Raw genomic sequence first — 13,373 nt, 5'->3', positions numbered from 1 at the left:
GCTGGCTAGACAGCTTGGGTATTTTCCTCCCCTCTTATTGGTAATTATGCAGAAATAATTACATCCAGTTCCAATTCAGTTACTTGTTTTCAATAGCAGCTACTTTGGCACAGCACATCATCCAACAGATGGTTTCATTTGTTTCTAATCTCATGAGCCAACTGAAGTCAGCAGTTGTGCTGTATTTCTTTCAAAGTCATATCTGTGTTCAATCAGCCATGCTGCCAGGCTTAACAGCATTGCTTTGAGAGCAAGTCTTCCCTTTTTTTAAACCATCCAGCTCTACAAAGAAATAGTTTTATTCAATTACTTTCAACTACTGTCAGGCCTTCAAAATGAGGCTTGGAGACACTTCTGTTCTAGTATAACAATAATCATTTACCCTCCATGCTAAGGGGGGGAAAACTCTTCTGCCACCTGCTCTATTTAAAGCAATACAATCTTTTGCAGGTCATTTAGGTATCGCTTGTAGCACAGAACACCATAAATATATTTTGATAGTTCTGTTGTGCACCATAGTATGTAAGGCTTGCTCAACAGAGCAAAGTCTTTTAGGCCAGCATCTGATTCTCACATTGGAAGAAGATGAAGTAATAAGCATTATTTAGGAAGAAAGAAGGAACTTATTAAATGTTCTTTTTCCAAAACTGGATGAATAACATAGCTATGCATTTTAAAACTGGAACTTTGAGAAATAATCTGATGATGACTTTGTTAATGGAACCATCAGTCTCTGTGAAGGAAATATGAAAAAGTTTGGGAGACTTTTTTGGTGTATACCTTTCTATCACCCTGCAAAAATGAATAAAAGCAAAACAATGCATCCATAAGAGGAAATATGTATATTTCAGTTCAAGAGTTCCTACAGCGGTTTCTTAATTACTTCTTTTGAAACGTGTTTAATTGCAGTATCTCCTGCATACTTGTGATGTAAACCTGTACTTATAGATGCCAATATGGCATGGTGGTGTCAGTGTAGTCTCTCATATGATTTATGGACTGTAGTTTTCTCAGTGCTAAACCTGCTTTTGCATATGTGGTTGAAATTATCAGGCAGAATAATAGGGAAATCAATTATTTTCTCTTTATCATTAGAAATTTTCTTGTTGGCATTTTGTTCCATTTGTTTCTCAAGTATTCGTAAGCATTATTGCTTCCATGGTTGGGATTTAATGATCAGTTTCTTTGGAGAGTGGACTACTGTATTTCTACTAAAAGTTTCTTTGTCTCTGTGTTTTGAAAAGGTACTTGGGTTCTGGCACAGCTCCCAGTAGTGGTATGGTCCTCATGGAGGTTGGCTTACTCAGTGGTTTCTCTGTGTCACCAGATTTCATTCCATTAGACAATACAGTTAAGAAGATGGAAAAGGACAATGGAAAAGTCAACCTATACTTAGACTCTGTAAGTTGAAAATAAAAAAGAAATCTGTTTGTTGTGATGTTAATCTTGACTCTGCCATTGTTTGGTTTAAATTTGGAAAGACATTATGATTGTATTCTTTGGGGAAATCAACATCCGCTCTTCACATTGAATGAATAGTTCCACTGTTTTTTTGAGACTGATTGGATAGGTACAACTCAGTTTTATTTGTAAGGGGTTTCTAGATAGGCCTCTTAAAAATCATATATAAGAAGGCAGACATTTCAAGAAGTCTGGAATTTGGCCAAAATGCCTACAAATGAGATAAGCATCTTTATATGCATCCTGACTCCAAGTCTTTAGAAGTGAAGTGGAGTACTGCTGAGCTAGAAGTCCTTACCTCTTCCATGAAACCACCATCATCAGGGTTCTCAGGATGTTTCTCTTCTGTTTTTCTAGCTAAATGAAACACAGGTTTGTGTGGATATTCCGGCTGTGAGAGACTTCAAAGTGGCAAATATCCAAGATGCTTCAGTGACTATAGTGGATTACTATGAACCTAGTAAGTGTCAGTCATTCCAAATGGATCTTAGTGATTCAGAAGTTTAAAAGAAAGTTTCTTTTTGTGGAAATAGGACAAATTTTAGTGAAGAGAAAACCACATCGAACTGAATTTACTTTTTTCATTGAACTGCAGCCTTTTTGGACATTGACGTGCCAAATAGTAGTGTTTTCCCATATATATGTTTACTGTCCTAATGGGTTGGTTCCTCAGCTAGTGTGAATTGTCATAACTTAATTGTCAGCTGGTATAAATTGGCTTCAATCTGACCCACTGTGCTCCCAAAATTACCAAAATGAAGCAGGAACTTCACTGTGGTTCACTTACCAAGTTAATGATTATCTTTCAAGTAGCTTTTCCATCTGTTTCTTGTTTAAACTAAGAGTCCTTCACTGGAGAAAATGCCAGTTTTTTGATTTCTATAGTTTTGTAAAAAAGATGTACATGGGAAAAACAATTTCAAAGTTTTTTTTGTTTGGGTTGGGGGTTTTTTTTGTGTAGAGTATGTTTTAGAGAAAGGCAGCAATGTACAAAGCTCTTGGGCAAAATGAAAAGCAAAGAAAGATTACAAGCTGCTGGAGAAGATATTAGAGAGGTTTTCATTACACCAGCCAGCTGAAACATTATTAAGGATTTGGGCTTGGTTTGAGATAAGGCATAAAAAAGTTGTATAGCCAATTTTCTTCATGTTGGTTTGTTTTAGCACAAGACAAAAGACAACCAAATATGCTATGATGTGTATTACTTTAGCTAGATGAAGATCACATTTACTCTATGTAGGCTGAAATGTTTGTTCAATCACAGAATTTTCAACTAAAATAGGAAATTAGTGGCTGTAACTACACTGTCCATTAACCTAGAGCATGTTTTAAGGCCTAGTCGCTTAACAAATTAGAACAATTTTTATTTGAGACAAACGCATAACACTTAGAATCTATGGCCAAAACGAATTTCCACATGCTTCAATTCCTAGCTCAGGACCTAGTCTTTTATAAGAATGCTGTTAGATAGGCTAATGAATATGTGTATTAAAAAGTCACAGATAAATGCACATGTGTAAATATTTTTATTCTATTTAAATACATTTAGTATCCATAAATTCTCAATTAATAAATCAATATTAATTTAAAGATATGAATTAATATCCTTAAGGATTAAAATTTGTATGACATAATCAGTGCTGCAATAGAAAGCTTTGACTTTAAGAAAAAGATTGCTTCAAATATTACTTTACAAGACACCATTCCTATTACCATGTAGCATAGACATATTATTGGTCAACATATATATGTATGCCATGATTCTGAGTTCTCCTGAGAGAACTCCTTCTATCTAATACAGGAATGTGCTTTAATTTTAATCTATTATTTTCCATCACACTCATAGTTGGTGACCTAAGCTGCAGGTGTATATTTTATGTGATGGTGACAGTCAGATTCATGTCATATTCAGAACTAGGAGATGTCTAAGGAGTCCTCATGCTCTGGCATTTATCAAAAAAGTTATGTCTGTGTGGCAGATATTACAACTGGCATAAGTATAAGAACTGGCTTGGATGCCAATACAGCACTGCCAGCAAGGAGATCTGCCAGGGTTAATATACACGGCTACTCAGCACATTCAAATGACTGCTGCTTCTCTTACCTGCCTTTGTTCAGAGCTAGCTGGATGTCACTGTTGAGTAAGCGTTTTGGCCCATAGAGATACCTCTTTTTAAAAAATTTTTTTAATATCTTGAGGCTTGAAAGGAAACTGAATATCATTTCAGTTAAAAAATGCTAATAATAAAAAAAGAAATTGCAGTGTCCCTACCTTCAAACCAAAAAACCCACTATGGGAATGAAACTTTGCAAAAGCTTGTTCTGTGAGCAATTACCATGCATTGATGTTTTTGAAATGAATATGATTTTCCAGGCTTCTAGTCTGTTTGGCTCTGCAGCAACCCTTCAGGGAACAGGGGAGCAAAATAAAGGAGCAGGAGCTAGGTGAGGTGGGCAGTCCCAGATTCAGGAAGCTGAAGCTGCCAAACATAATAGTGAAAGAGAAAGCGTCAGCTATGAGAGACCTAGGTCTTAAATGTCTTAGCCAGTAACCTGCCAGGTAAAGCATCCGAATTCCTTTGTCATGGGGGTTGCTGTGTAGGTTGTGGCAAAATTCCTTTTAAAATGTTTGACTGAGGTTTGTGAACAGATTGGGTCTAGCAGTTGAGATTGAGTCTATGAAAGTGTGCCTTTCACCAAGCATTTGCCTGAATATATTGAGAACATTTTGATGTTTTGGGAGAAGAACAAAGATTAATGCCTAGGCTTAAACACCCACTCTGGGAAGTATTTTGCAGTGTATGACGAGATCTGCATCAGAGTTTAGTGCATCCTTTAAAAATGCTTTCTTTGTGAAGCTAATTTGTTGGTGAGTTCTCAGAAGTTCATTAACTAATGTTAACTAACCTTTCTGAACAGGGAGAAGAGCAGTGAGAAGCTACAATTCAGAAGTAATGCAAAGTATAACTCCTTGTGACTTCTGTGAAAGTGATTGCAGTCTTTGCCACCGAGATGGTTCTCCAGCCTTGCTTCAGCACTCTTCATTGGCCTCCTTGTTCTGTGTGCTGTTTGTCCTTCATGTAAACTTGCTGTGCAGTTGGGTGCTGTAAAAGGAAACAGATTGTGTTTCACATCTAAGGTTTCCATAAATTATCCAAAGAAAATTTTATGTTCAGATACCAGCTTGTCTTTAGTGATTACAGTGACCAAACTCCTGCTGCGTTCAGGGAGAGCTGGGCTGGCCCATATGGTACATTTCTGGCTGTGCCAGAAAACTTCTTTAAGTGTCTGCTGGAAAAACTTTACAAGTGTTAGTTTCATACTGAAGTTATTTTCTGAAGAAGCACAGAATTACCAAGAAAGCAGTCTGAGAAAATACAAACCTAGCTCCATGTTCCCACTCCCTTTTTACCCCAGCTTTCAATTGTGCTTGTTTTTTAGGGTTGTATGTTAGTTTACCATGCTTTTCTGAAACACTGTCTGCTTCTCCGTTGAGGTGTTGGTAAGCAGAGCACTGGGAGCTTGGTATCAGAGCTCACTTTGTTCTGTTCTGCAGACATGACACTTAACATTAATATTGAATTTCGCTGTATGCTCTCACGGGGAATAATATGAAAAATAAAAAGAGCTGGCTTCAGAGCAGATCCAAGAGCCAAAAGTGCTGCATTCACAAACTGCTGAACGCTCCAGAAAATTGTCAGTCTTTTTTTATCGTTACAGAGAAGCTAGGTGGATTTTTTGCCAATTCATAAGCTAATCATATTTGAAAATAAGGCCTCAGGATGTTCTCATGCATTTTACTCTGAAAGGCTTTACTGTAAATGTATCAAAGATGGAGTCTACGTTTGAGGCTTCATTTTTCCAGGGTTATTCAGAAACAAACCTAATTCTCTTTCCATGTGAGAATGCTGGTGTCCACTGGCATATTTATGGCCAGCAGGATGAAGGTTGCTTTGATCCTTTTCTGGTTTTTGGAAGTCTTCTAGAAACGTCACTCTGGGGCATCATTTATGTCTTGCGTTTGCAGTGTCATCTTGTCAACGATTTAAGTGGCATAACCCTAAGCAGCTGTTTACTGCTCTCTGTGCCATGTCAGCTGAATGCCATCTGTGCATGTAACTCCTGTTGTTGGTTGGTGAGAGAGGCTTTTAGGAGGTGTGGGCTGCACATGCATTCAGTCCAGCAAAACAATTGACATGCTTGCTTAACTTTAAGCACATCCTTGTATGCTTAAGTGCTTTGCTGAAGTGGGATGGAGGAGAGGGACGGTGAAGAGCAACAGGCACTTTTACACCCAAACCTGCTCTTTGCACATGGGGAGAATTACAGGTCTCTATGAATGTGGAAACGTGTGAGCTTGAGAGCTCTTCCCTCCTGAGTGAGTGTATGAATGTCTTCCCTATCTGGCAGCCAATTTATCCTTTCTGAACACTGCCTGTGATATCTAATGCTTACTTCTTTTTGATAAGGAAGCCAAGCTGATAACATTCCTAGTTACTAAAATGAAGTTAATAGCTGTCATGCCGACTAACAGAGGTAGAAATTTTAAGGCTGTTGATTCTCTTTCTTTCATACCTTTTTGAGACGGAGTGTGTACGTGTGCACATGTAATAATATTGCAGTCACTTTCCTAGAGAAATTTCTAATTTTTATTCAAATTTTGCTACTGCTCAAAATGTATGTTTTTGTATTTTATGCTCATCTATACTCTTGTTCACAAAGGAAATTAGTGGATGATAGCATGGGAAGAGGCCTGAACTTCCTGAACTGAGTGCCGTCTAATACTGAGGTGTAGGTTTTTAACTGCAAAGCTAGTTTAGGTGGGGTTATTTGTTTTACTTTAGCTGTATTTAGAATTTAAAATGTTTTTCACAAACTTGGGGTTCTGTTCTGTCTCTCTGGCAGAGCTTAGGCCTGGTTCTTTGTATTCAGTTCACGCTTTTCACTTGTCTTTGGTGCACTTTGGATCTAGCCCCTTGAATAGCTGATTAGTGCCTTAATATGAGTGCCTGTGCTGCTCTGACCCACATGAAGTAAAACCGTATTTACTGAAATCCAAAGCACTACTTAGTCAATAGCATGCAGGATCTGACCCTCTGTAAGTCAGTCATGCCCTTGGTTACACTGGTCCAAAGCTAATAGAAACCAAGATACAAACTGAAACACATCTTTGCATCTCAAATCCTTTACCCATGTATGGGAGCATAGATTGAATTGTGCCAAGTGTATGATCTGGAAAACATTCATGCTCTAAACTGGGGTGTGTTTTGCTGTGGGTTTGATTTATTTGTGACCTATGAAAGCTTTTGCCTTTGGGGACAGCAGCCTTGACGTGTCATTTGCCTCCATTTAATATAATTTCGAGAACCCAAAGCTCACATACTTTCAGTTTTTCTTATATGTAGAGCTTCTAAGAGGGACATTGATACCTGATTAATCTTAGGATAAAGAGGCTTATTTTCTAGACAAGATGTACTGGAGATAAACTACTCCTTTGCAGTAGATAGTAGGAATAAATTAGTTTTATTTTGCAGGCAGTCCCAGCTTCCTGAATATCCTTCAGAAAAATGAATTTAAACTGCTCAGCCTAATTTCAGACAGTGCAGCTTTTATTAGTATTCCCTTACATTTGTTTTGAGGCAAACAACACATGTTTTTAAATGACTCTTGGCTGCCTTGCACACCCTACTAAGAAGCATCAGTCATAATGCACCATGTCATGGAAATTGTTGGAGTCAGTGAACAAACATCCTCTTTTATTTTACTTTTTTCTATACAGCAGGCATATCATTACAGACATCCAAATCTGCCTCTGTACTAAGCTATTTTAAAGGAACAGTGTACATCGTATGACTTCAAACAAATGTTTATACCAGGTGGGCTTTAACATTCCTACACCAATGCCTTCAGTTGAGGCTAGTGCTTTGAATAAGTTGCAGAGGATAAATTTTGTATTGTGTGTTGGTAGTGAATGGAACAGAGGAAAGGGAATATTATGTGGCATAGTGACTTTTTTTGTTTTCCTCGTTATTATATAGGAACCTTTACACAAATGCTCAGCATATATAATTTTCCCATTGCTCTGTAAAGTCAGGTTTTGATGTTCGAGGGGCCATGCTCCCACTGAAGTTATTAGGAAATCTTTTAGCAAAAAATTTTTAGGAACTCTTTAGGACCAGGATCTTTAAGGAGCTTTAAGGAGCAGTGGTAAAAGCAGTCAGGAAAAGGTATTTTGTGATGGAGTCTTCCTGTTGCATTGCCTGAACATTTCTGTGTGGTTGCTGTTTCTTTGAAATCTGAGTATTCTCTGGTACTTCTGTGCCCTTTTCAGCCACATGCTGTCAATGGACATGGTCTGGGCAGGGCCATTAATATGCTATTAAATCAGTAGGAAATAGTCATTTATTTAGGATTGAGTTTAAAACAAAAACATAATGCATTTTAAAAGATCTCCCCCTCACATTCTACCTTTGCTGTCATCCATGATCTTAGCCGAGGTTTTCTCTACAGGTTTCTCTGTGGGTGTCATCTAGAAACCTTCTATACTGAACGCTGTTGTACAGAACAGGGAACGAGTGCTGCCTAAGGGGTTTACAGCACCTCGGAGCCTGCATGCTGGGCCAGCTCGATGGATGGTTTGGTTCCCAGTGTGGCACCAGCATGCTCCCATTTACTTCACAAGCAGGAGCTTGTGGCTTGTGCACATCAATGGCATGTGATAAAAGGGAGAAGTGGCCAGACTGGTGCAGGAGAAACAGAAGAGCCAAGATCCAACATTATGTGCCTCTCTTTTGCCTTGAAAGTCAGTGTTGAAAATCGGACCTAAGATCCAAAAATTGGTTTTATTCAGTTTTCAAAATATTATTCTAGCAATATTTCTCCAAATGTGTTGTTCAGGTTGGTATGAATATTGACAATATTTGGTTTAAGCAGATTCCTGCAGAAAGCATATGTATATACATAGCCATTGTGTAGGCTCCAGTGTACTACAGTGTGCAATGTATGTGCAATTAAAAACATACAAGATCTTCACAAAGTGGCCAAACCAACAACATTGTGTGATGTTCTGTTTTTCAAAATATACAGTTAAGTGTTTAGGAAAGATTATATTTGGAAAGCAACTGGTACCTAATGGCATAATTTTTCTATCTATATCTCAAACACTAAGAAAGAGTATTCAATTTTAATTCTAATGGCCAATAATATTTCTGTTCTAGCCTTTCTTCTTCTACCATAAATCTTTATGCAGTGAACTATATTTATGTGTTTAGTCCTCTAAATACACAGAAGATTTTGAAATTAGATGTTCTCACTAGTAATTTATCCATAAAATATAACAACAGTTATGTGATCAGGTCTTTTGAGTTATTATTAGATTCTCCTTTTCCCCATGTCAAAATATTTCACTTCAGTGTTGTTTCTTATTCAGTTTGTTGTATTTTTGTGTGCCACTTGGAAATATCATTGCACTAATGCTATTCTATGCAATAAAGCCTGACAGTGTGCTGTATTAGATCAATCCAGTGATTATTTTTGCTAATGGATAGCTCGTTATTTTCAGATGTGTATGAGCATTAATTGCTTATGTGCTACATTTGAGTCACCAGAACTCCAATGTTAAGGTTTCTCTTTAATTTCAAATCATACATTTTATTTCTGTATTTCTTAGTGGTTACCCAAAAGCTTCATCAGCCTTGCTCAGATCTTACGATGTTATATTATGCATTGGGTTTTTTGTTGTCGTTTTTAGTATTGTTAGGTTGGGTGGGATACTAATATGAGGAAGAAAATATAAAAAACGCTGTCTCAAAGGAAGTATCATATAAGCAGGTGTAATGTACCATACATTAGCTGTCCTACTGGCTGTTGCATCTCTTCTTTTTCCATATCAGGCCTTAAGCAATTTGAACTAAAATTCTTGGCTGCCTTGAGATGTAGTCAGATAGATACCCATTTTGATCTAGTTTAGGATCATCATATGCATTTCCACTTTTGATCAAATCAGAAATGGTAGAAAAAGAATGCTTTTATGAGCTGTTTTGAGCAAACAGAGGTGAACTAACATGCCAGCTATGCAAATTGCTTCTGTCTTTTCAAATAATAAAACAAATGTTAAGGAACTAGACTGTTTCACAGGATTTTGGGAAGTTGTCATTGATTTATTTTTCTTCAAATAAAGTTTGCAATAGCTATTTTTAAATTGTATTAAAGATGACTTTTAATAATACATGTCTAGTGTTTGCTTGTTTAACAATATAGCCACCTGTAGTAGATCACAGTTTCTGTACTGTGTCAACCACTGCCCATCCTCAGCATGTATTCGAGGCTGCCTCACCCGTGTTTTAAAGCTTGTATTCTGAAGTGGTGCAATGGTGACTTCCATGGTCAGGCTGCTAACCACGACCTTACAGATCATTGTTTGGGACTTTACCGACTAGGGGTCACTACATTTTAAAAGCATATTATTTTAGTCAACATGAAGTTATTGGAAGCTTTGCCTTTAACGTCAACAGAAGTAGTATACCTAAGATTATGTGATGAACTCAGTTAAGGCAGGCCCTTTATGGTCACGGAGAACCTCAGGAACTGTACTTTCTGTGAACAGGAGCAAACCTTTCAGATAAAGAGCTTATTGCTGTATGGGACCTGAAGTGGCAGTAAAAGAGCTCCAAGTAATCTTTATACCAAAGTATTTTATAAAAAACCTTATTGAATTGATGTGCAAATTATTTTTTTTTCAGGTGAACTGCTATTTTAATTGTCATTTTTCATGCTTTAGAAATTTGGCCTCCATCTAATTCTCCTCACAATTCTCTCACCGTTCCTCCTGCCTGCCTGGCCCATTTCAGCTTCGAGGTCAGGTTCTGCTCAGCCTTGCTGACCTCTTTTACCCTGACCTCTCAGTGATTTCACCCATGAGCTCAGCAACCATCCCTGTGCTGATGTCTCACAGGTCTACCCTTTCCTTCAGAGCTTTTGTTGCCTGTCAAGACTAAAATCCTTTTCGGTCTCACTTACAGATAAATAGCCATCAACTTGAACTCAGGGTGGATAAAGGACACTTGGCACTTGTCAGCACAGATTTATGAAGCTGAAGTCATGTTTAACCAACCTGATTGATAGCTTTCTATGATGAGAGGATTGGCTGCGTGAATGAGGAGAAACAGTGGATGTTTATCTGGACTTTAGCAAGGCTTTCTCTCATAACATCCTCGTAGATAAACTGATGAGGTATGCGCTAAGTGGGTTGGCACTGAGGTGGACTGAAAACTGGCTGAAGAGCTGAACTCAAAGGGTTGTGATCAGCAGCACAAAGCCCAGCTGGAGAGCAGTCACTGGTGGCGTACCCCAGGGGTTGATACATGCATAATGCTTTGCATGCTCTTATATGCACTTATAAAGCTGTATCGCTGCTTTCCTGCTGTGGTAGGTTGATGTTGGCCAGCAACTAAGCACCCACCAGCTGCTCAGTCACTTCCCACCCCCAGTGGGATGGGGGAAAGAATCAGGAGGGCAAAGAGAGAAAAACTCATGGGTTGAGACAAAGGCAGTTTAATAGAGGAAGGGGAAAATAGGAAAAAAAAAAAAAAAAAAGAAAAAGCAAGGGATGCAAAGGTAATCACCAGCAGACCGATGCGCAGTCAGTCTCTGAGCAATAGCTACTTTGGAAAGTATCTCCAGTTTTATTGCTGAGCATGACATTATATGGTATGGAACATCCCTTCAGTCAGTTTGGGTCAACTGTCCTGGCTGTGTCCCCTTGCAACCTCTTGCTCACCCCCAGCCTGCTTGCTAGAACAGCGTGAGGAATGGAGGCGGCCTTGGTGCAGCTAAAACATCGGTGTGTTATCAACACTGTTTTGGTCACAAATCTGAAACACAGCACCATATGGGCTACTATGAATAAAATGAACTCCATCCCAGCCAGGTCAGTACACCTGCAAACCCCTCCAGCAGGTCTCCTTTGCTGTGATTTTTCATGTGACGGTGTGTGTGAGCACTGACAAGCCTTATGCTCCCATGGAGCTGAGAGCTGTTGCGATGACCAACATCTTGCAGTTTCTTGTGTCCTCTGCCTGTGTGTATCTGCTGTTGCGTCTTCCCTTCTAGTGAGATTGCAAGCCTCTCGCCATCGAGGTAAAGCATGCCTTTTCCTGCGTCAGTACAAGTTTGTTGCAATAGGGTCTCTCACTCTGTGTCCCAATAATAATTTTTTTATGGGGAAATACAGTAAAGCTTAGGAGTATAAATTTGGAAATACTTTATTTTGATAGAATTTTAAATACCTCAGTTGTACAGATCAAGAATCCACTGAAGTAAAGTTACTGTATTAGTTAGCTTTGAAAAAAGTTCCATTCTATCATTTGTTTTGCTCACCTAGAGCTCTCCCTGCAATCCCCAGACCTTGTAGAAAATACACCTATTTCCAGATGGCAGCAGATGATAAAAGATACAGAATGCTTCAGTCTTGTTTTTTGCTTTTTTTCTCCCATGTGTGTAACTGCTTTAAGAGCTGCAAGTTTGTGGGTTTATATTTTTTTTGCCCAGTATGAGAAGATAATAAAGCAATAAAAATACTCTGCTTAATCTTACTGCCATATGTTTTAGTTGTGTGTTCTTATCCTTAACACATAACTTATGCTGATGTTCCTTTAATAGAAAAGCACTTCCCAAAGTGGAAGATGGTTTCATGGTTTTTCTGTTTTCTAAAAATATTTTCCCTTACGCTCAAGCCAACGTTTGCCTGATGTCTGCCATTTGTTCTTGCTCCCTTTCTGCCTCCTTTCTCCCCATTATTAGCACGTTATGGACTGAGGAGTGGTAATCTTTAACGGCGATGAGAACTGCAGCAGGCTGTGACTGCTGAATGTGGAGAATATAAATTTCTAATAATATAAAATGGTGGATGCTGTTTGCAGGCTTGAGTGCTCTGCAAATTATCCTCTCCTTGTTTTCCCTTTGATTCCTTTCATTTGAGTTTACTCCTTGTCGCTAGCATGTTGCTGCAGTCCCAGTAAACACAGCACAATCCTGAGAGGTGACAGGACTGTGACCTTAGGAGAGTAACTGAGGAGGTGAATCTTCCCATACTGTCTAAATAATTGATGGAAGGAGATGGGTTTCTGAAAAGGGTAAGTCAGAGCACCTAAATTATCTCCTTATTTATTTATTTATTTATTGCACTTCTGCTATAGAGGGAGCCTAAGGAGATGGATATCCTAGTGAAAGTATCTTAAGAGTTATCAAGCTCAATAAGTTTGGGGGAGAGATGAACTATACCTGTAAGGGGAAGACACGGTTAATTACGAACCACCAGCGCACCCTTTGGCTTCTCTTGGGAATGACCCAAGTCCCGGGCATGATACAGAAAGTCCTGGGACTCTGTCAGAGGTAGAGCAGCCCCTGAGCGAGACATACCCCGTGAGACATGGAGCTGCTTCATACAGTGACCACCTTTGTGGTTAAGATATTTTCCATGTGAAAAAAAATGCAATCTAACACAGCCATGACTTCCAGGGTTGATTTTACCTCCGAGCATACTGTGACTGAGTACAGCTGTACTTACCTGGGCAAAGGAGAAGTTAAAACCTCATGCATCAGAGTTTAAGCTAGCCTTGAACTGTGAGAGATTAGGAATAAATTTGATGTAATAAAAAGTATTGTGCAGCTAAATTTTCATACCTTTCTTTGGAAGCATCCTCTGCTGGTTTCACGACTGGGCTGGATGTGTTTCTGCTGTTACCTGCTATAACGCAATCCCTAAGTCCTTCTGGTGCAAGGATCCCTGGATAGAACTGCCACTTGCTTATGATCCTCTTCTGGGCTTTGAAAGCCTTAAAATAACTGACTGTTTGTTGCAGTGGAGGAAGGATTATCTTCTGAAGCCCCAGAAGGGAAAGTTACATTGAGTC

The 13,373-nt window shown here is 38.8% G+C and overlaps 1 protein-coding gene across 1 annotated transcript in view; it reads left to right on the top strand.

Annotated features, from left to right (window-relative positions):
• CD109 (CD109 molecule) overlaps positions 1-9,688 on the top strand; it is an 86,658-nt gene extending 76,970 nt beyond the window's left edge. Inside the window, exons 31-33 of the mRNA XM_050894440.1 lie at positions 1,245-1,401; positions 1,819-1,921; positions 4,381-9,688. Coding sequence (XP_050750397.1) covers positions 1,245-1,401; positions 1,819-1,921; positions 4,381-4,571 — 451 coding nt within the window. The 3' untranslated portion in view covers positions 4,572-9,688. The remainder of the gene's footprint in view (positions 1-1,244; positions 1,402-1,818; positions 1,922-4,380) is intronic.
• Positions 9,689-13,373: the final 3,685 nt, after the last annotated feature.

This window comes from Gymnogyps californianus, chromosome 3 (genome assembly GCF_018139145.2).
Source record: "Gymnogyps californianus isolate 813 chromosome 3, ASM1813914v2, whole genome shotgun sequence".
NCBI lineage: Eukaryota > Metazoa > Chordata > Aves > Accipitriformes > Cathartidae > Gymnogyps > Gymnogyps californianus.
Note: the sequence above shows the minus strand (reverse complement) of the source record. Positions and strands in the feature narration are given on the sequence as shown.